General features: G+C 39.6%; 1 protein-coding gene across 1 annotated transcript; it reads right to left on the reverse strand.

Annotated features, from left to right (window-relative positions):
- Window positions 1-441: 441 nt before the first annotated feature.
- AMOTL2 (angiomotin like 2) lies at window positions 442-18978 on the reverse strand. Its single transcript, XM_070945405.1, has 10 exons — window positions 18846-18978; window positions 15553-16397; window positions 13213-13477; window positions 9559-9703; window positions 8619-8711; window positions 6760-7055; window positions 5355-5647; window positions 4815-5023; window positions 3820-3987; window positions 442-2436 (listed from the first exon to the last, which is right to left on the reverse strand). The coding sequence occupies exons 2-10, from the start codon at window positions 16299-16301 to the stop codon at window positions 2378-2380; spliced, it is 2277 nt and encodes a 758-aa protein (XP_070801506.1). The 5' UTR covers window positions 16302-16397; window positions 18846-18978; the 3' UTR covers window positions 442-2377.
- Between the last annotated feature and the right edge of the window lie 5070 nt (window positions 18979-24048).

Below are 24048 nucleotides of genomic sequence, written 5' to 3' on the forward strand. Positions count from 1 at the left end.
GGGCCAGTTGTCAGGTGCCTGAAATGAAATCATTTTGACCACGGAAGGTGTTTGTATGCAGCAGCCGTAACTTACTTGTACTACTTATGAAGATGGATCGTAAACTTTCAGTACACTGCAACCTCGAATGGTAGTTGTGTGTCCGATGGTTAAGTGAAAGCACCCGTATTAGCTTGCCAGTAGGCAGCAGCATCAAGAATATCAGATGGGAAAGGGTTGCACTTTGGAGGCAATAATTACAACGATTTATTAAACCTGTATGTACAAGTGTCTCAGCATGGGTAGTTTCAAGGTAGACCCACTCCAATTGCTTTTGGGTGCTTTAGCATCCTTGCATTCTCCAGTCACGAACATGCATCACATAGTAAAAAACGTAACTTCAGTTTTATTAAACAATATTTTTATTAAAATATTGTTATACCAAGTGGAATGCTACAGCAATCTCGGTATAGGGCGGCATAAGAAACAGTCAGGTTTACATTTAAATACTTAAGATAACTTAAAATGCACCAAAAACACAACAAAAAACCCTCACTGTCTGGCAGGAAAAAAAAGTTCACAGCACAAAAATATTTTAAAAGGAATACCAAATATTAATATGAAATATATTAAGCTGTGCTTCTCTCTCATAACTTTTTGTTTGCTGTTTTTCACTTTGTAAACAACACACAATAGCCACACACCGGGTTTTTTTTTTTTTTTTTACACATTTATGGAGGAATTTTTTTAAAAACTTTTTTTCAACGCAGTTGTCCAGCAAATGCATATGTTTAACTAGGAAGCAGAGGTGGGGATGAAAATGTGTGATGGTGAAATCAAACCAAAGATTTGGAGTAAGTAATGCACTCATCTCAGAGTTGGCTACTGTCAGAAGCCAGCTGTCAGTAGGCAGGAGAGAGCAAAGAAAGCTGAAAGCCGATTCTGGAGTGGTTCCAAAGAAAAGGATATGTCTTTAACAAATATTTTCTCCAGATTCTTTTGAAAAACACAAATTTGGGACACAATGTTGTTGTGCACCCCTATGTTCAAACACACATAATTCCCACAAATGCCCTTTAATGAATTATAAAATTACCACTGTCAGCCACTTCAAAACACCCAATTTAACCCAAACTTCTGCACTCATACTTTGCCGTGTCTCTCAATGCACTTTTCATTCACTTTTCCATTTTTTACAAATAGAATAACATCCATTCTTATTAATAAGAGATCCGGTTGTAATCTTGCTTTAGGCCCAGATGGGATTCTCCATCAAAGCCCTTCATCCCCCATACAGCTGTGCTGATCTACACCACAGAGAGATGTAGCCAGCTTAGATGAGGATAATTTGGCCATGGCATATAGAAACAGAAACAACTGGTTCCTGGCTGCCGCTCAAACAAAGAGTAGGGAAATTCCAGTCTAAAGCATCATGGGAAATAGCTTCAAAGGAAAGGGAATCTGAAAGGCTGGAAGGCGGATATTTAACTATCGACAAACAGGATATGAAATGGAAGAAAAAGGGGGGGGGGAAGCAAACATTGAAGAAATCTGACAACAAAACGAAGGGGGAAATAGTTCTGTGATATGAAGCAGATCCACTGCAAATATTAGAACAGAACAGAAAGAGCCCCCAAAGAGGGACTGTGGCTTATAGAAGGTATTTACAAAATAGCGGCATCATTTTTGTGATCACTCTTTCCCTCAAGATCTATGATAGGTCATGTGCTATTTTCCAGATGATCACTTGGACTTCCCAGCATTTGCAGCAGTTCCTCTGCTTCTGAACTGAACAGTGGACAGAGTTTGGGGGGGGGGGGGGGGGAGGAAAGAGTATGGCAAATTGATTGTAGCCACACCAGCACCAGACACTTTTGCTTATGATAGTTTACGCTTCAGGTCCGGCCATCTGCCAGAAGCCCTGTGTATTACGTATATCACTTCTTCCAGTGCCAAACTTCAATATGCCACCACCTCTACGGCCTTATCCAGGCAGCATAAAAATCCCACTTGACTTCTCAGTTTGTATTCCCATCTCTTGGGAAAAACCAGCAGCAGAGGAAAAAGTGGAACAGCTGCCTTGATGTAAGCATTAACCTCAACTCCTAGTTGTCCCAGTTGTTGTTCAGTGTACTGCAGAACAATTTTCCTAGGAGGCACTATCCAAATTCAGGTATCTCCCAGTTGGAGATACTCATCCTCAAATCAACTATCTGGTTGCTGATCTCCTCCAGCTCTTCTTGTAAAGTCTTTAGTGCTGCTTTCCACAGAGCATCCTAACTGGTGAAGGGCTCCTCAGGCTTTGTGCGCTTGGTCCGCTACTATCTCCCGAGAAGGCAGAAATCCACTAAGGCAAAAAAGATCACCTAGGTCTGGTCCATAGAGGAGCTCCTGCTCCTCAGATGAGAATCTCCACCATGTCTGACAGGTCAAGAATTTTAGCAGCTGGCAACATCTCTGCAAAGAAAAACAGGCTATGTTACTACAGATGTTTGGAGGAAATACAAAGCTACATTTGGCTTAGGTGCCAGACAAACCACTTGTAACCCTGTGTTTGTCATAAGAAAACTTTTCATTGTGATGCTATAAGCTAAACTTATATCAGCGTTGCAGACAAGATTTGAAAAGTAGATTTTGTAGCCAAGCAATCCCAATGGCTGAATTTATAAACTGCATTAAACTATGTTGCTTAACCATAAATGACCTCCAAATCAATGTTGGATTTCAAACATTACATTAATCAAAACCTGAATTGGTTGAAATATGGGCAGCTAGATAAATGTTTTTATCTAGCAAAAAAATGTTAGTGTTCTGCCTAATATAGTGTATAAAGCAGACATATGGGAGAGACATCAACACCTGATTAAAAACTCCTGTAGCCCTTGATCACTGATAAAATATGCAGAACATTAACCAATTCCCAAGACTATGTTATTTATTACAGGCATAGATTGGAGAAGGCTGATCAAATTTAGTTCTTGGTATAAATTCTGAATATAACTCTATGCATATAAGAAACTCCCCTTAGGGCCATGGTTTTGGTTTAAGCTAAGTTTCAGGCCCTGGCAATCACTATCAGCAATTGCTTTGATTGTACCACTTGCCTTGAGCCAAGCTGGAGTTCTCTCATTTTGCCTCTCAGCTCCATTTTGAAATTAACCACACCATTGGTTAATTGTGAATTCATGGCAATGTTACTTGATTTATTTTTTTATTAGCAAAAACAAATTTCAAAATGAATGTTTAAAACCTGCAAAGCTTAATATACCTTTTTTGCACTATAGTTCTTATTCTCCTAATAAACCCAAAACTATTCAAGATTTTCAGCCTCTTTCCTAGATGCCTTCAAATGACCCATCAGGCCTTTTGTGGGCCATGGAGGCTACACCGGGTTTCCCGGGGGGGGGGGGGGGGGGGAGGGGAGAACCAGATCTACCTGAATAATATTACTTCCCACCTGTTTTAAACAGTGGGTAAATGGACACTTTTGGAATTTACTGTTGAAGAAAATATGTCAGTGAATACAGAGAATTTAAACATTCATACAAATTATGGATGTTTAATGTCTGTCTCTTGCTCTTCCTGCATCAACCCCACCTAGTCCTCCAGGATAAGCCTATACTGCATTGCATGAAACTCATGATTAGTCACTATGGGAAGAATCTCAGTTCTGGTATTTGGCCTGCTGCAGCAGCACTGTGTTCACCTCTTAGTTATGCGAACCCTGACAGGCATCTCTGACAGAGAAGGCAGGTCACTGGATATACTATGAATATAGCTACTAGGAAGTCTAAAAGAGAAGGTCAGGCTCTGTGGGTTCACTCATCAACTGGTCCTTACCTAGGGAACTTGCTGCACCACTGTTTTTTTCAATACGGAACTTGGGCTCGTCACATGGCGTGTTCGTGGGAAGACCTTCAGTCTGTGTACTTCCATCTTTGCTGCCACGTTTGGTGTGGAAGGGAATACAACTTGATGGAACAGTTGCTTCTGCTGAGGCCTTGAGTGCTGAAGAACCAAAAAATAATAATTTAGATCAGTATACTCAAATTAATATTGTTAAGGGTTCACATATTGCTAACTATGGTTTGCCTATTTTCTGAACAGAATAACTGATAATCTTGTCATAAACCATCATACAAACCATTTAAGGTTACGTATAATGTATGAACCCAGCCATCAAGTAATCAGTAATATTTAAAGATAGCATTTAATTACCAAAAGGAAAATTGCATTCTTTTATATTTTCTACTATTTATTCATAATACGAACATCTACAAGGAAATAATTAAAAAGATGTCCTGCTAATATCATATATATTCAGTCTCTCACTATAGGCTACGTGGATGGAAATTCCACATTGGGCTTCTTAATGACCAAGAGAAGGCAAAGAATTGTAGAGAACTAATTCATGATTCTAATTAGTAGCCAATGGTCTCAGAGAATTAACTTGCATTCCTGATCTTCCACATCACAATCTGGAAGGCTAGGAATATAACATTTACAAGGAACTTTCCTAAAACCAGTTTGTCTGCACTATACTGTTTTATAGTGGATCTGAAAATCATAGTTTGCACTAACTCTGTTGGTCTGACAGCATGTTACATTTTTGTTATCTCACACAGCTTCATTTCCCTGATCCTGTCAACCACAGATTTGGAAAATCTGAAGTGAGTCAAATTCACTTGGTAAAAGGATAAGGATATGGGAATGGGAAAAAAAAATGTGAATACTGTCAATATAAAACCACCACGTTGTCTAAAAGGCCTAAATGGAACCAAAGGACAAGAAGCATTGAATGTGCAATCTAAGTACATGTAACTATAGAATCCTACCCTTGTTATCTGGATTGCTCTGGTAATCACTTTCACTGACAGAGTTTCCTGGCCAACATTGCATGCCAGATGCTGCGAACACTGATGGCACTGATTTTGCAGGTCGTAGGGAACCCTGATGAGCCTTGTTGGGATCCTTCCGAGAGCGCTGTTGCAGGACCTTGATAACAGCATCCTTTTCAAGGATTTGGGCATGAAGTTCTTTTAACCTGGGAAAGAAAACGAACAATAAGGAAGGAAACCACCAGCACACATTAAAATTTGCAGGAAGCATCCACCAGAATGTTAAAGTCTAGCAGTGGAACAAAGCCTTTCTTCTAAGCATCCCATAACATGTACCCTCTTGTTACATTTTGCAGAAAAGAAGCTGCTGTTAATCTGTTCTCTTTGGCATGCTATGAATGTTGTCTGGTAAGGAAGCCATTTTTTAAAAAAACAACAACAACAGTGCAGGGTTAAAAAGGATAATCGTCTTTCTTTCTGCTGGGGCTAAGCCAATAGAGAAGTAACCCTATCAGAATTTTCTCTAACAAGACAAACCTGTTTTCCATCTCTTGATGCTTGTGGTTTGCAAGCAAAAGGTCTTCGTCAAAGCTGCTGTTGGGAGAATTGCGTGGGGAGTGGTTGATAATGGTAGTGTCCCGCTGTGCAGCAGCTGTGGCAGCAGCATCCATAGCAAACTGTCGCATGGTACACTCCTCCAGGTATTTTTGCTCCCATTTGGTCATATCAGCCTCCAGGGCCAGGATTTTCTCTTCCCTTTCTCTCAGCTGTTCAGACAGTATGTGGGCATTCAACTCAGAGGATCCTCCACCTGGGGCTCCCATCTGCCTCTGGAGTAGCAAAGCAAAAGAGAGATTCATTTAATATTGTGTTTGGTGCTTCTGCAAAAGCAGTCCATTTAACATAATAGGCTCAATGCAAGACAAGGCAGATGTTTCTGGCATCTCCCTTGTACTCCAGTATAGCCTACCATTAAAAATCAGGCTTACAGAATTTGGAAGTCTGGATTCAGCTATTTATTTGGCCTACAAGAATCTAATGGCGTTTCTACACAGCAAATTACTTCTGCCTAATTCAAAGCTTTTTTTTTTACACGAGTAAAATTGACTAGAATCAACCACAAATCTGCCTGATTCTAAATAGCTTTCTGCTCCACCTTGGCACAGGGATATAGAGCTAGAATGGAAGTAATTTGGGAATTCCAGATTAAAAGAAATATGCAAGAATTAAGCATATTCTTTGCTCCAGGGAGTTTTTCTCCAGGAGATTCAACATATACCCTATATTTCCCATCACAGTTTGAAGGGAGTCAACCTTTTCCCAATTGGCTCACATTTGGATCATCTGAATCTAGTAAAAAGTTGCATATCTGAAAGGTGTCTTGATTTTTTTTTAAAAAAAATGCAATTTGATTTTTGCACTCAGTCCTGTTTACCTTGAATTTCCTGCTCAAATAGGACTTATTCTTTATAGTGTGTGTGACTTCCTTTTACAAAATCTTAACATTTTATGATTAACACAATCTCAATAAGTGCTAATTAAAAAAGATCAACTGATAAACAGATTGCTAACCATTGCCAAATGAATTATTCAGCTTCCAGTTGTACAGTGCTGTAATAGCCGTGGTATACTTGCATCCACAAATTCTTATTTGATTAGTTGTGCAAAAAGACAGAAGAGGAAGTATATCTTCATAATGTTTAGATTTGTTCCACAAACATTCTTCTATTATTGGGCTTGAGGTAACACTAAATGAAGTATTCTAGAGATACATTATTCCTATGTTAATGGACAGTAAAATTGCTGGATGTAAGTAAGGAGATGAAATAAGACAAAAATCCATCAGTATGTGGGTGATCCAAACTTTCAAAACTGCTTCCAAACTTAGTAAGCAGAATATTCTTCATACTTTTTTGCCATTATTTCTTGGTCCTTCTCTTACCTGCTGAGCCCGCAGAATCTTCAGTTCCTGCTCTAAGCGGGTCCGGAGACGCAGTTCTAGTTGCTCACGCTTTTCACACGCAGCCTGGAGCTGGCCCAGGGCCTGTTGCAACCGTTCTACTTTCTCCACATATGCTCGCTTCTTCTGCAACTCATCTTCCATTTTAGCAGTGCGGGCCTGAGCACTGCTCAGAGCCTGCTCCAACAGTTCAGCCCGCCGACGTTGGTCTTCATTAGTGCCATGTAGACGTGCAATTTCCCGCTGTAACTTTTCCCTTTCTTGCTGATATTCATAGTCTGAAGACAAAAAAAAGAGGAGGTTCGGCATAAACCACAGCTATGTACTCCGCATTTCTGACAGTGTAACCTTAAAGATAATTTTTAACTGTAACACACTAAGCCCAAATCCTAAATTTTTAGAAGAGAAATGGGTATTGCCTTCATTTTCAATAATCTGTTGACTATTGAAATAATTCCGCGAAAGGGTCATGTTAGGGCTCACACCCAGGAAATTGCCATACTCAAGAGGAAAAAACACACACAGTTGTGCCATAGTACTTTGATCTTACACAACGTTCCTATTATTTCTTAGCTCATGCTTCCATGCCACAGTTTTCCATGATGTGATCATGGCTGGGGCCCAACAAGGTAAGATGAAGAATTTATGGGAAGCTGCAAACCATACTGCTGTAGAAGAGCTACAAGAAATCCGTACCGTTCCAGATGATATTGGATTATGATTTGCATCATCCTAAATCATTGGTCATGCTGGCTAACAATAATAGATATTGGAATATGGCAATATATAAACCCACAGATTCTCTGCCATTCTTGAGAAATTCAATGTATGCCCTACATATCTAATAAGCTATGTCATTTCCTTCCTCTTATCCTACGTACACCAAAGATTAGGGGAGCATGACTATCTCTAGCAGTTTCATTCATGACTGCAGAGAGCACCAAACTGCTTCCCCGCATTCGCAGACAGACTCTGGCATTATTTGTAAGTTTTCCTTATCCTGAAGAGACCAAAATGTGACACAAATAATTATACGTGGGAGTTAAAATGATAAGGACACAATCCATACTCTACCACTCTTTCATGATTTCTGAAACTTGATTAAGAGGTAGAACCATTCTAATGAAGCAGACAGAAGAATCATAACCCTTTAAATAATAAAGTGAAGATTCTAATTCTCACCCAATGGGGATGGCTGCCTAAGTGAAAAGCAGGGTTTTTCTAAGTAATTATGCAAAGGATTACTGTTTCCCACTGCTGTATTTACAAAGCCAGAAGGAGAGGTACTTTTTGCAAGGATTAGTTTTCTGGAAGGAGAGAGGTGGTTTTTGGACTGGATGGGCAAAAGTTAAGTGTAAGTACATTCCCTGCCAACTTCCACCCCCATCACCAGGCCAATTCTCATCCTTTGACAACAATCCCTCTTTTCAAAAATCCAGAACAGCAGCAAGAAACATCTTGGACCTAGGACTTTAAGGAGAGGGAGTATTGCTTGTGTGCTGGAACAGCCAGAACAGCCATTGGAATGCAAAGAATCCAGGTCACACTGATGGTTGCTGTGATTAATGGCTCTAGTTTAAGTGCCAAGAATAACTTAGCCTCCTCAGGGGAATGGCAAAAAGCTTCCAAAGGAGGATCCGCCTCCTCTTCAATCTTAAAGGGACCACAGACTTAACTTCTTTCCAGCTTGTTTGAGGCAAAGGTACAAGGAATAAGACACCGGTCTTGTTGAATACTGGTATACAAATGAAAAACCAGAGATATGCAGAGGGATACTATCAGAAGGACCCACGGGGAGTAGAAATACAGTTGAAATAGCAAAAGATTTTCAAGAGGCTTACTTTGAGCAACAAGTTTTGCCATAGTCCCTTGGTTTCCTTCTTGATTTTCCTGTGCTCGGTTGGCCAATTGTTTGTTTGCTGACTCTAATCGCTCTATAACAAATTGAAAGAAAAAAAAAATCAAGATTAGAACATATTTCAATGTTCAAATATTCATGGATTTCTAGAATGGCACAGCTGCTAATAATGGCACAAATATTGCTTTAGGTATAAATGTTTTATTTCTTAGAAATTTAAATAATGTTTCTCTGGATTTCAAGCCTTATTAGAGGCTTGGAATCCAGACATACTAAGATTCTGTGACATTGTTTTCTTGTTTTTCCTTCTAATATCTCGGTTCCTCCAAAATAAGACATCCACGGACAATAAGCCCAATCAGGCTTTTGAGCGTATGGCCATAAGGCCAAGCGGTTATTTCAGGGTTCAAAAAAATATACGACAGGGTCTTATTTTCGGGGAAACACGGTAATAAGATGTAGAGTCTGGAAAATAACTAGATAACTTTTTGGAACCTTCCAAACTAAATGATTCAGTTCACAAGTGATTTTGAAAAACTGTCAACAAGCCATAAAGATGCTTTGTGAGTTGACACACTGCCCCCTCACCTCTTGGTCACAACCTGTCTTTTTATTCTGATTACCATTAACCATTGTGCCAGTGGGCAATGATGGTCAACTCTTTGCCTCCAATTCATAATCAAAATCTTACCAATAAAGAAGAAGAGAAGCCGCCTATAGCAGCAGATGCCCAAATCTGTCTCATTGGCTACTGAGTCAATGGCTATAGCAGTATGAAGCTGAATGCAACCTAGGCCAGATTGCATTAAATGGTATAGAGTGGTGGTAAAGAATCTGAGATCAGAAATTTCAAATATAACAAACATCTTTCTGACTCACAGCATCACCCAAATTTAGAATTTGACCTTTCCAAATTGCCTTACCTTTGAGATCCCGATTGAAGTCCTGCAACCTCCTCATTTCCCCATCCTTTTTGTTTCTCATTGTCTTCTCCAAAGCTTCTCGCTTTAATGATGCTTTCATTAGATTTTCATAATCTTCTGAAATTTGTTGAATTTCGCTTTCCAACTAAGTATCAAAAACCAGAACATTTGGGTTAAACATATCTGCATAATAAAATCCATAAATTACAGGTAGCCCTTGATTTACAACAGGCATTGAAAAAAAAGTTATTTATGATCATTTCTCATACTTGACCATTGCAGCATTCCCAAGATCACGTTATCAAAATTCAGATGCATGGCAACTGACTTGTATTTATGATGGTTGAATGTCCTGGGGTCATGTGATCCCCTATTGTGACCTTCTGACAAGCAAAGTCAACGGGGAAGCAAGGTTCACTTAACAACTGGGTTACTAACTTAACAAATGCAGTGATTCACTTAACAACTGTGTCAAGAAAGGTCGTAAAATGGGGCAAAATTCAGTTAACAAGTATTACACTTAGCAATGGAAATTTTGGGCTCAATTGTGGTCATAAGTTGAGGACTACCTGTATAGTAATGAGTATTTCCCTAAAAACTGAACTTCAAATTTGCACTGGAATACAAATTAATAAACATTTCTTAATATTCAAAAGTCACAATCTAAACATGAAATTGAATGTAGTTCAAGAACCAAATATGTATGAGTTAAAGAAGCCAGTCTCTCACAAGACATAACTGTAATAGAAGTTTCTTGATGTTACCACTCTTTCAAGCCATTGTTTTCACATAGTTTTAAACAGTTTATTTGGGGGTCAGTCATCATTTCCAACATTTTCTATTATTAGACCAAAATATAGGCTGTGTGCCAATGCTAAAATGTTACTATAATGATGTTTATGGAAATAGTATTTTACAAATGTAGTGTTATTAAATGTAGTGTGTGTATATATACAGCACATTGTACAATACCTAGTTATGAGGAAATGTATAAAATTGTCACAGAAAACTTAATGAGAAAACACCTATTTAAAACAATTTAAAAGCTTTAAAGCAGATTAAAACAACCATACAAAGGTGAAGTCAGCATCATTGCCACCTCCTTCAAGATAATTTAAATAAAAGCCAATATGTTATTCTGGTTTCTCAAAGTCCAATGTATCATTACTTTTTTTTTTCATTTTACACCATTTGCTACCTATCCAATATATACCTGAGCCTGTTTTGAATTGGGTTTGACACTTGTTTGATGACCAGCAACCACATTCATTACAAAAACTACAAACAAGCAATGATGGTTGCATCGTTCCCCTTATACAAGGAAGTTGATAATATGAACCGGGCCCAAATGTTACTACAGTTGTGAAGGCAGTAAACAGAATCAGTAAAATCATGACATTAAACATTTACAATTTGTGACCTAAATCAGGGGTCTTCAACCTTGGCAACTTTAAGATTTGTGGACTTCAACTCCCAGAGTTCCTCAGCCACCAAAGCAAAGCAAAGCAAAGCAAAGCTGGCTAAGGAACTCTGGGAGTTGAAGTCCGCAAGTCTTAAAGTTGCCAAGGTTGGAGATCCCTGATCTAAATCATACTACACTGTTCTATTAGAATACTTTAGGACATGTTGTGGGTTTTTTTCCCTCTTCTTTTTTTCTTTCACACTTCTGCCCTATTCTTCCTTAGTTCCAACTGATATGCAGTTTCATGTTCCATTGTTCCCACTTTACTTTGCAGGCCTGGCATATTCCCTCTGCAGCCCTGGCACGTGTCAGGCCATCCCCAAATAACTCAATGGCTTCAAGAAGAGTATTCTCGCCCTTGGCTGATGCTGGGCTGCCACAGCCTCTCCTTGTATGTTTCTGCACAAAAGCTCCTGTGTCTTGCCTACCAAGAGTGCCCAGGAGGCAGGGCCAGATAACAGGAGAGCACAACTGTTAGCAGAGGAGGTGAATAGACTCTTTTCTATCTCTCTCCACTCAACAACTGCTTCAGCTTAAGATCAGTTGGGTCCTGTTAGCGTGTGCTCCACAGCTGTTTAAAAGGGAGGGAGAGCAATTGAAAAGTATTAAAGGAGGAGATGGTTTTCAGGACAGCTGTTTCTGGGAAACCCAAGGCAAAAAGGGGAGCATCTGGGGAAACGTTGCTGAAAGCAAAGCTCTACGAAGCACTCTGATCAGCTCTCTGCTCTTCCAGGGAACATCACAATTGTTCTAAACACAATAGCTAGATTCACAGGTAACTCCAAGCCCAAACCAATCACAGGGTAATAGAACAGGGAAGAGGTAAGCAATCTTTTCAATCTCCTTAGGCGTCCCAAAGGGGTCTTACATGATATTTGTATGCGAGAAAGTACAACGAAGAACAATCTCACAACAGACTGCATGAAAGTTTGAGGCAAGAATTTGGAAGATCTCAGCACTATTATTTTAATTGTAAGGAAACAGTGGTTCTTTGGAGGTAGAGATGGGGCTGTTTTAGTGGCTGTCTTGTTGATCCACAATTTCGCGCTGTCAATTCAGGATTATCTGAATTACATGCCAGAACTTCATTTTGCTTTGTTTAGCAGAATGAGTGAACTCAGTTATTGGGGTTTGTAAAGCATGATTTATGGCTAAGTGTTAAATGTGAACAAAGTTACAGTGGCTTCTTCAATAAACTATGGAAACCATAGCTTAGTGTAAACTTGGGAATTGCTACTTCAAAATGGACGTGAGATGCATCTTTAAAAAAACAGATAATTATTAAAGTTATCATATTTGATGACTTCAAGTCGCAGAAAAATCTGCAGTTTTTTTTCTTTTTATTTTATGGCCCTCACTACTGGAATGGATAATTCTGCCACTCATAACTTGGTTTGGGACACATGAATCAACTTTCACCACTGACCTTGCAAGCCTTCATTGAAGTAAATGATATACTGGGGTTAGAAAGATCAATTATTGCTCCTGATAAAATACTGTTCTCTATATGCCATTTCTGGTTTCTAAACTCCAAAAGGCCTGCTTTCTGTACTTATGTGCAATGTACAACAATTATAACTGTGGCATAATACAAACTTATAATGATCAATTCTATCTAAATGGTGTGGAAAAGTAACACCAATCAAAATTTAAAAATGGAAGCTGATGTAATATAAAGCAGTGTATCATTTCTAGCACTTTCTTTATTTCCAAATAGGCATTCTGCAACAAAGGCCTCATATTCTTAGAAGACAAAAATGGTGGATGGCTATTTCCAAACCCAGTACTTTGTAATTATGCCAATCTGCTCAGAATACAAAAACCCAAAATTAAATGTTGATGGCAATGAACATGCTGCTGCATCACATAACAATTATTGTGAAATATTCTGCAATATGCTCTCAAAATTCCAAGCATGCCTATTAACCTGAAAAGACCTGCTTCGGCCCATCAACCAAGTTTTCCTACAGTTGGAGAACATAAAACCAGATTCTCCACTCTTGCTGCCAAGATAGACGAGATAGTCAACAAATATCCTTTTCTTACACTGAATAAGGATTTAACTTTTAGAAAGTTTAATTATGACTTTGTCCTTGATTGCAGTAATTTCATCTTCCATGACAAAATGTGTATTAGTTGCATATATTTTCATTAGATAGCTTGGCTAAAGTGGAGCTATGCTTGGTCTTTACCTTTTGAATCCGGTTGGCCTTTTCATTGTAACTCTCCAGTTCCCTCCGCAACAACTCATTTTCTCTTTGAAACGTCTCATTCTCTCTTAACAACTTCTTATTCTCCATCAACACAGCTTCTATTTGGGACAAGTGGTTACTAGTAGAAGCAGCCTGAGTTGCCATCAAAGCTGCCACCCCAGCTGAAGTAAGTGATCCTAGATGGTTATGGCAGAGAGCAGCCTGTTGTGGCATGAAAGCTTGGGACATCGGAGTTTGCATCATCCTAAAAAAATTAAAAGATGAAGAAATTAATGATAAATACTTTCTAGAAGGAAGGCCCAAGCCCTGTATGTAGCAAAGCTCAAGTATCTGGGTCAGCCATATGAACAACTTAAATATCCTGGGCTTTAAAAATTCTACCCCTCTAATGTTTATTAGCTGAACACTGTTTCACTAACTAAACTACAAGAGTTTTAGAACATAGAAGATTGGATTAAGATTTCCATCTCTGCTGCAAAAGTCCAGACAATCACTAGATGGTAATTAGGGTATCTCTTTGCTATCCTCTTGTGTCATCCACATTCTTCCAGTCCAGATACGGTAGCCTAGAGTGGGTAAACCATTCAAGACTGCTTTAAATTCCAGTTATCCACTAATCAGATTTGCAGTGCAACATTTTTGATTACTATTTGCACAAAGCTCCTAATTTTGAGAAAAACACAAACCTGGTTTCATAAAGCATGGATTTCATGGTACAACTGATGCTATCAAGTTTATTATTTGCACTTTGATCTTTAATTCAGTGTTTTGAGTTCAACACTGCTATGGCATGCTTTAATTTACTACATTTTTCAAAAAAAAACCCCACCTCTGATTAGTCACATATTATGCTAAACTATAAACCCACATTTACAAGCCACAATGAGGTTTTTATAGTGCATTAAGCCAAAACCCATACCAAGCATATGCCTTGGTATGTTCTGTGAACCCTTTCCTTACTCAGTTTTCTATTAATTTCTACAACTCTATAGTAAACTTTCATAAATATTTAATCAAAATTAATGGCTACCATGATCCCACCTGACTAACTCCAAGGTCCATTTAATTCTGGAATGTTCAAATGCCTAAACAAAAATTAGTTTGTTTTGGAGTTCTCTCTCCTTCCGCTGTTAGGATTAAACTGCTATGCAGGTAAGCAACAGATTGAAATTCGTAGAATTCAACATGGATGCCCTTCTTGTGCACAAAGCAGAAAGTACTTCCTGAGAAGATCTAGCTTCATCTGAATAAGGCTCCTTTGATACAGAGTTATTCAGACATTCTTGTGAAGTGATCCTAGAGCAAACAAGAATATATATACCTTCCTTTTAGCATACCACTGCCCCCCCACCTTCTTTTGTTCCCCAGGAAAAAGCCAATTTCCTGCCTCCAGCATTATCTCTTCCTGCCAGTATTCACTAGAGGTTGTCTCCAGCCAGAAACTATGGTTCAGTTCCCCCTTCATTCTCGGCAAGTCACAATGGTGGCAGGCAGTTGTGAAAGTACTTGTAAATGCCACTCAAAACCCGCTATAAAACTATGATATTCTAAGCAAAAAGGAATGTTCTTTATGGGCCAAAAGCAAGCCAGGTCCAAGATTGGCCCTCAGCATTCTCAGCTCATTGGTTGCTGGCACAATTCATAAAACTTAGGAAGATAGTTACATGCTAAAGAGATAGGATGTTCAGATAAGCTTGCATTCCTAAATATAAAGTTACACAAGAGGTACAACTCTGATTCTTCCTCTACTATTAAGAGTAACTCTATGATGAAATGGAATCTTGAACTATCCCCTCCCAAAACAGAATCAAATGGCCTTTGTACCTCTTTACAAAGCTTGGAAGAATGTCTGCTATAACTCCTTTACATTTTTCCATGCTATCTGAACTATTTGCTTCTTTATCTTTGGACAACAGTGAATGCCAATTCTTTCTCACATTGTTCATGGAAGTTGTGTGCCCAACCTGCCCTAAAATTAACAAAATCTCTTTACAAAGCCAAAAGAAACAAACACAAATCAAAGGCAAATCTTCTTCCACAAGGAAAGGTAAAAGTTGAGGGAAGAGAAGGAGCTAAAATTGAAACAGGATTCAAGAGTTTAACTCCATACATCTCCACTTAGGATAATAACCATCCACATCCATCTTCTTAGGAAAAAAAAAAAGGAAGATGCTTTCTTGATAAGATGGAAAGGGCTAGGTTTAAGCACTGGAAGAATTAAAATGAATGACTAACCAGAACACAATCCTTTGAAAGTATTCTGTGAAATTCCAACTTTCAACATAAGCAAAGTAATATAAAACCAACACAAATAGTTACCTGATTTCAGGATGTTGAAATCCTGGACCTTCTCTGTAGTGCTGCCTGGGGTCAGAAAGGTAACTTTCTGATGCCTCCTGTGAAGGGATTATATAAGGATATTCTGGAGGAGGACCACGGGGCTCTGATGCCTCAGAGGACTTTCCTCTAGAGACACAGAGTTGGTGATGCCTGGAAAGTTGAGGGTAGCTGTGAGAGGAACTCATGTGGTTCTGTGCTTGAATGCCATTCCTCTCCAGGGACACCTGCAGGAGCTGCTCACTGAGTGACCGTATATGACCATGTTTCAGCTCTTTCAGTGATTCGGCTTGCGGTATGCTGTTAATGTCAGAAGCACAGGTCCTGCGCTGTCCACCTTCTATAGGTGCTCCAGACAAGGTGGTCCTAACATGCTGTCCTGGTTGTGTGGCATAATACTGAGACTGAGCTTTGGCCTCCTCATAGGTGGGAAGCTCTTCTCCTTTATGCTGAGGCTGGTAGAACCGGTACATGTTATTCTCCAGGTAGAGGTGGTCAGCATGGTGCTCCTGACCCTGAGGTTCTTGTCGTGTTGATTGCTGAACCATTTGGCTCTCATCCTGTGTGAGACTCTCAAGGGAGGACTGGGGGCTCCCACTGCTTCCTCCTCCTCGTAAGGCCTGCTGCTGTATGGCTAGGAGTGTACGATTCTCAGTGAGATTGCCATACCTCAGCTGCTCTTGGATCAGGCGGTGAAGGACAGTTCCAGAGGAATCCTCAGCTGTCCTCATTGTCAGCTAACGGGTTCTTCCCTAGTGCTTTCTGAATGCACTAAAACAGCAAAATTTGTTTCTGGAATCTAACAGCTACTGTCCATCCAAATGACCCTGCAAAGAGAGAAAAAGTCATGAGATTGCACAACATAATAAACTCATTGAACAAGACCACTACATTCCAATTCTGTATCTTTTTGAATAGTCTTTTGCAATGTAGTGCCTTCCAGACATCCTTGACCATAATCCCTGTCACTCCCAGCCAATATGGCCAACACTCTACATAGCTGATTGGATTTGTAGCCTAACAAATATGGAAAGGCCAGACTGGGAGATGCATTCTGTAGAATAATTGCTTTAGAGATGGAGAGCAAATTTAGAAGTTTCCCAAAGGCTTTTTAGCTTATGGGCACAAGAATATAATGAGAAAATGTATCTATTAACATGTCTTTATTTCTTAGGTTTTATTCAATTCATTCATTTAGATTTGCTATAAACCAGTCCAAAGGCTTTGACGGAAAATAAAGTGCATATTTAAATGGAGCGTACTTCCAGGGATTCTCATAAATTCTCTATATAAGGACTGCTTCCTGTACTTTTGATTCAGAAGCACATCTTTTTAATTCTGTGGAAATGTGTAGCAAAAATTAATCAGATTTCACAGTGCATGTGAAAATGTTTTTTTAAAATGTTGTTTTTCCAAGCAACATTTTTGCAACAATCATATGAAATAAGCTCTGGGTATTTAGGCCAATAAATACCATCAGGAACTGAAGTCCCACTTCCTCAACCTTCCACCATATCCAATATTTTCCCCAATAAATCAGTTGCACTAAATCAGAAACAATGCTTAACTATAAAAAAAATGAAGCTTGCTGATAATATCCTCTTCTTCCCATACGTTTTCATTCTAATCCAAGATGAAAAGCAAAACAAAAATGTATGATCTGATTAAATGTTCATATCCTTTAAATAAAAGATATCAAAAATAAGACAATGTTGATGTGGCACAGCAGCCAAAGTTGATTTCTACAAGAGATCCACATCTGAAAATTAACCCTAATCTCTGATTTGCAGTCCTGCCTTTGGGTGGAATTAGAGAAAGGAACTCTGCATCCGCCCAAAGGCACAGTCTTTAGCCAGATTTTATACCCTGCAATGCTGGTGCTAAACAATTAGGGACCATACAAAAGGCAAAATAGGTAACCATAATTATTTGTAAGTAATGTGCTATTCTGGGGAAACAAATAGGAGTCAACGAATTGGAGCGAGGCTATGTGGAACTCTTCATTTTATAAAAACTATCTAGGATGCTACAGAACTATCATCTTGTTTTTTAAAAAATGATTTTTGAGAGAAATGGACTGTCTGATCAGCACTACTGCATCTCTTTTACAGATTATTTAACATTATTCTTCAGAAAAGAGGTTCAATGTAGGCTGTTCTGAAACAACAAAAAAATATTTCTGCAAAGCTTCCCAGAAAAAAAAAAAAAGAATCTTGACACCAATTCTCTTAAAGCAACACATTCCTGAGAAACATTTGCAGCAAGCCAGAGAGAAAAACGAAATGCTCGGCGAATCTTCATAACCTACGCACCAACAGCGCAAAGAAAAGAAAGTTCCGACTCATCACCCTGCAAACAGGCTGATCCAAGGAACAGACGCGTTAACTTCGATCTTGGGTTGCAATCCTAAATATGCTTTCCTCAACGCTTCGCGGCTCCCTCCTCAAAAGCTTCATATTTAACCCATAACTGAGTCCTCTGCCAATTTCCCTAGAAATGGCTAAAAGCAAAGACTGGAGGAAATGGCGAAGGTTTGGCTCCTACCTCTCCTCCCTCCCAGTCCAAACCCAACGGAGAGAGAGCGCTCGCTCGCAGCGCACTCAGCAGATTGCCATCTGCGCCGTCTTTCGAGTTTCCCTGCCCGCTCTTTGTTTTCCAAATAGTTCTGCGCTGACATCATAGGGGTTTGGATTGCAATTAACATTCCTGCTAAGTGAGAACGAGAAGCATCGGGCAGCGGCAGGCAAGACAAAGCCAAGGCTACCGCTCGCGGGGTATAAACTCTCCCAGCCACCTGCATTGCCAGCAAACCGCTTCCCCCCCCCCACCCCACCCCCAACACACACACCGTCGCAAATAACAGCAGCTTATATACTGCTACGCTCCCCCACCAACCAAGATTTCGAAACGTTTGTACAACTGCGCCCAGGGAACGGAGGGCCATTTAGTAAAGAGTTGCAGGGAAAGCGAAGGGCAAAGGGGCTTACACAGGTAAAGATGCCCAAGAGAGATTTATATATATATATTTTTAAGGCCGAAAGATAAAGAAGAAGAAAAAAGTAATAACCAGCGCTTTGGGCTCGCCGTTCTGCTCCGGCCATCAATACCAGGAGCAAAACGGCCATAAATTCTTAAAAGAGGTGTCCGATCTGGAAGGAGCACCGCAGGGAAAAAGGGGTCCTTGCTCGTAACCAGCTCTCCGTTCGAGCCGCCAGACATATGTCGCGGGCGTCTCTTTTCCCTCCGGACCAAACCTCCAGCGGCGTGAAACTTACCCAACCATAGCAGCCGGAGTGGCCCGGTGACTCTGCCGCACGATTTGGGGAGGGGGGTCTCTTTTTTCTGGCTGCGGAGCGCCGAAGAGGGAAAGGTGCGTTCGATCCCGGCCAGCGCCTCCGCCCGTGCTGCTGTCCCGGGCAACTGAGGGAATGTAAGTTGTCTCTGAGCGCGCGCGCGTGTGTGTGTGTGTACGTGCGTGCATGGAAGCCTAAGCTTCCTTGCCCAGAAGCGCCTGCCTGTGTCCGCCCCTGCTGGAAGGAAGGCGACTGCGCGCAGCGCCTGCCTCCTCCAGCTGCAAGCAGAGCCGAGGAGAAAAAGAGGCTGGGCTGCGCAAGAGGCTGATGTTATGTCAGGAATGCAAGAGTTTTCAGGTTCCCCACTGGGATCAAAGTACGCAGTTGGCTTTTAAAGAGCTTTGCCGTTTGCGGCTCTGCAGTTGTGTTCGGAGCCAAAGGCCGGAAGAGGGCGTGCTCCAGCTTCTCCCCAACTCTCAGAATAAAATATACAATACGCGACCGGCAGGGACTAAATTCAGCAGCTCGATTTAAAAGGCTGCCTCGGTTTATACGGCTTCCATTTGTAGAGGCGTTTTGCTGGGCCGCAGTGGCTCGGCTGCTGCTTTGAAGGGCACAGAAAGACTTAATTTGGCTAAAATGAAAAAAAAAAGAGATGCAAGAATGGATCCTGTGGACTTAAGGAGGGTTGCATATCATCAGCTTTCCCATAAATAAGAGCTGCTGTATGAGGTTATATTGAAGAAGGGCGTAGCTATTTTCTTTCCTACATGTCCTGCAATGAAATGCGTCTGTTTGGAATTTATACTTAATGTTTCTGCAAAAGATCAGGTCAGAATTGGGCTCCGGGCAAGTGCTTCCCGAATCTCAGCCACCCTTTTCTGCATATAAACTATGGGTGCAGTTCCTTTTCCTTTCCAGGAAAAGGCCAAGACTCATTCAACAGAATGAGCAGGAAAATTCTCCAGTAAAACAAAGGTGATTTCCTAGAAATTAAAATAAGAGAAATAATACACAATCTCTTCCTCCACCCAATGGCTAGTGTGGTCATGGTGTAAAAGCATCTACCTCTAACGCTACAGTAGTTGCACAGCCAGTTTGACAATCCTGAATTTCTCACTGTGCGCTAGTGCGGTTTTAGAGTTGGTATTTGGGAGGTTTAGCCCAGACTGTCACATCTATGAATCCAGATAGCTTGTTGCATTTTGAGGATTGCTTGGCAAGCCTTGTCTTAATCCCAAATGCATTGGTCATAATCCCAAAGGAGAAGGAAGCCATATTCTTAGTAATGAAAATGTTAGCCAAAAAACTTCAGGCTCACTGACAGTTCAGGAATCAAATGGGAATAGTTTGACTATTCAGGACCTTCTGATTGTGAAGACGTGCAAAATATTTGGCAACTCCACTGACATGCAGCACAGACATGTGATGCCATTATTAAAATGATTTCTGTATAGTTAAAAAGAGAATTCAGGATATGGGAAAAGAAAATATACATGGTTCCAATCATACAAACTTTGCATTGTTAAGTATAAGTTATTGGTTTGCTAGATATAGTCTAGTTAGCAAGAAGCCTCCATTCCACAGCCCTATAATATTTTTTTTCAAAAAACAATTTTCAGTTAGAGGTTAAAACTGGTAGGTTATGTACTCTGAGTTTACAGTCACAACCATGACTCTTCTTTTCCCCCTTTATCATTTTTCACATCTACCATGGTTGCTTCTAACATCTTCATGTCTCTCATTTGCAACAGAGGTAGACAGAAAATATTCTACTAAAAAAGCTTCAGGTGATTTGAAATAATCAACAAAATTCCCCAATGCTCAAGTGATTAAGAATAACTAGTTTGAATATCTGTTTTGATGGAACTTTGTAATTGCAGGTTGCATTTCACTTTTCTGAGCCATTAAGGGGCTATGATTCACCTTTTGTGTTTGACTCCGACTAATGGGCTGTAGGGTTCTAAGAAAAAACACATAGCCCATTAATCTAAAGGATACATTTCCCTAATCTATTGTTGTGCTGATGATTTTCTATTCAAACATTGCATCTCTCCTTCTCTTGGTTAAGTCACTTTCTTCTCCCTCCCCCCAGTGCTCCTTCTGTTTCTGCCAATTCAGTGAAGCCCAGTTACTCCTGGTTGGTTTAAAGCTGGACCAAGAAAAAACAGTACATGTCAACTGTATTCATTCTTTGGGATAATGCCGAACAGGTGCCGAACATCTTGGATCATGGCATGGAACAGTCTGATCCAATTGCTTTTATGCCAGTGAGACATGTACCTGCAAATGCTTTGCCTTCTGCAATTGTAACTTTGGGAATACATCAGGGCTTCTCAAACTAAGGGCCATGAGCAACCCTGTATTAACTAGTGAACAAAATAAGCAGGGGTTTAGGGCACCAAGGGAAGGAGACACCACAAAGTTTTCCCCCTGGTTCTTGTGTTCTTAACTCTTTTACCACCACAATCAACTTTAGTGGAATTTTTTTTTTCGTAATTGTCCTTTTCTGCTGTGTTTGCTTTACATTGTTAAAAATGTTTGCTTTGGCAGATTGAATGACTAAAATTTAAAAGTTTAATAATCAGAGTTCACATTTATTTTGCTTCTGTCAAGGGGCACCACTATTGGTTTGTGCTTAGGGCATCACTTGGCCTTTATCCAGCCCTGTCCATGACCTGTAGTGAGGTCATAAGCATTTTAGAGGGGGTGTCAAAATCTTCCTCAGGCTTGGTGAGGCCTGTTTAGTCAAAGTGCAGAATGCACTTCAGATTTCTTCTGGAGCTTCCATTTGTAACACGACAGTCAAAACTCACATGGAACTTCAGTTCCATGAATTTGCCACTGTTGAGTTTGAGAACTGGTAGGGTTCTCAACTGCTACAGATTAAATATGTTTTGTTTATTTAGTGAGTTATTCAAGATAAACAAAACATATCCAGAGTAAACGGAAATAAAATATCCTTAAAGAAATAATAATCTCCTATCATAACCAGCAATTAATCAAAATCCATAGAATATCTATGCAGTAGATATTCACTGCATACAACATTTTTGCAAGAGTTCAATTGACAACATCTTCCTAATGATTAAAAGCACAAGATTTTTTTTTGTCTAATGAAATCATTAGTTTTATTCATGGGGGAAGGTCACACAAATTCATTTTAAGAGACAGGTACCCCATTATTTTGAGGACACCTGTTTTGCACTAGGGATGCGTCCGATGAAAGAAGGAGGCAGTTATCAACTTGCTTTCTTAAATTTGTCAGTATTTTGCCTTTGGCTCTAGTTCCAAACACAGAAGGCTGACAGTTGTACTTAAGTGGAAGTTAACATGACTGAATACTAATTCCTTCATGCCCCTCCCAATCCTCCAGAAAGAAAGCTAGCAGCTCTTACGGCTTCTCTGTGTCATGGTACCTGCTACAGCTACACCATGGCAAAAAGAGTTTCTGGATTTAAATAATATATTAAGCCAAAATTAAACACATCACTACTATAGTGTATGACTGGTTCCATAACATTGGAGCTGGCTTATCAGAAGGACCATCTCTCCCTGATAATATCTGCCTGTCCTGTCAAGAGTGGCAGAGAAGGCATGTTGAGGGTTCCATCTGATGGGAAATTACATTTGGTGGATCCCAGGAGAGGGACTTATTTTGCCATGTCACATCTGTCTTGTGTAACCTCCTCCTTCGATTAGCTCCATCCCTCTCAATATTTTGCAAGTCGCTCAACACCTGGTTATGTTGTCAGGCTTGGAGGTCCCAGGGAATGGAAATTTTGTGATAGCTTTGTTCCTGCAATTAATAGCATTCTCTTGTTTTGTGTGCCTTTTTTGAGGGTATTTTTTAATTGTGATTTCATGTATTTATTTTTTTTAAATTAAGTGCCCAGTCTCTTTCATGTGAGATGGACAGCTATGCAAATGTTATAAATAAATAAATAAACCTACTGCCCATTAGACACCAAGGTGCAGATGGATTTTTCCCTTGATTTGGAATGTTATTCCAAAGTTTTTTTTTTAAAGAAATTGTTCTCCTTATAACTAAAGGTGGAAATGTAAAATATTTATTACCCAAGGATGTTTCTAGGTCCTGCATATTTACTTATTAAATTTATTTGTTGCCCTTTCCTGCGACTCTAGGAAGCTTACAATAAGACAATATTATAAAAAATCAGAACAGTAAGAAGTAAATATATTAAAATTAACAAAGATAATGGAATCATACAAGTTAGTATTAAAAATAAATATGCTAGGAGGTCTTCAACCCAATATTTTGATTAGGAGTGACTCCATTTACCCAGAAAACTGATATTAAAAAAAAATGAGATGATAGAAAACATCTTAAGGTGGTAGAGAATTTGCTTTATAATAAATCAATGTTCTGCAATTTGGCATCTATTTTCTGAGAGTGTTCATATTATGCTGTATTAATATTCTGAAAATTCCATTTGACTCAAAAGATTCAGGGATGAATCTATAATTCATTGTGAGAACCTATCCAATTGTGGCTTATTTAATAAACTATGATCAATACTTTAGCCTGATGTGTGAACCCAGTAAATCCTGAGAATTCTTTTTCTTCCTTCCTTCAACCTATATAGTTTCAATCAGTCAAGCATATCTCATTTTATGAATTATAGTTTATAAAATATTTTTACTCTCCCATTCTGTTCCATATCGTGGAATTGTCAAAATAATTGACAATTACCTTGCAACATTGAAAACATGATTCCCAAAACAACACATTGAACAATACTACAAACATCAATGCTGAGCAAAGGATTATCCTTGTCTGAAAAACAATCACACTGAGAATTATTTTTTTCAAAACAAGGCCTCAGTTTTTCAAGTGATCTAGATCAAATGAAGGAGAGAGGGAATGCCTATTAAGTTATAATTTGGGGGAGGGGCTGAGAATACCTTTTTGGAAGTTGTGGTTGGTTATGTGGCTTTAGGGACAGAAAGGAGCATTGTTGCAAATTGTGCTTATGGATTTGTGCAAGGAAGCCTGAAGCAAGTGTCAGCAGCTTGTGGCTGAGAGGGGGCAGTTATTGGCAGGGGATCAGCCTGCTGCCTGCCAGCTGCCTATGGAAATAAATCTCCTTTAATCAAAGCTGGGAGAGGATCTGTTGTCTTCAATGCCAAACAAGCCTGATTAAAAAAGAAAGAGCCCGCCTTT

Source organism: Pituophis catenifer, unplaced genomic scaffold, assembly GCF_029215685.1.
Source record: "Pituophis catenifer annectens isolate HBS135680 unplaced genomic scaffold, rPitCat1.0.hap2 SCAF_6, whole genome shotgun sequence".
Lineage (NCBI taxonomy): Eukaryota > Metazoa > Chordata > Lepidosauria > Squamata > Colubridae > Pituophis > Pituophis catenifer.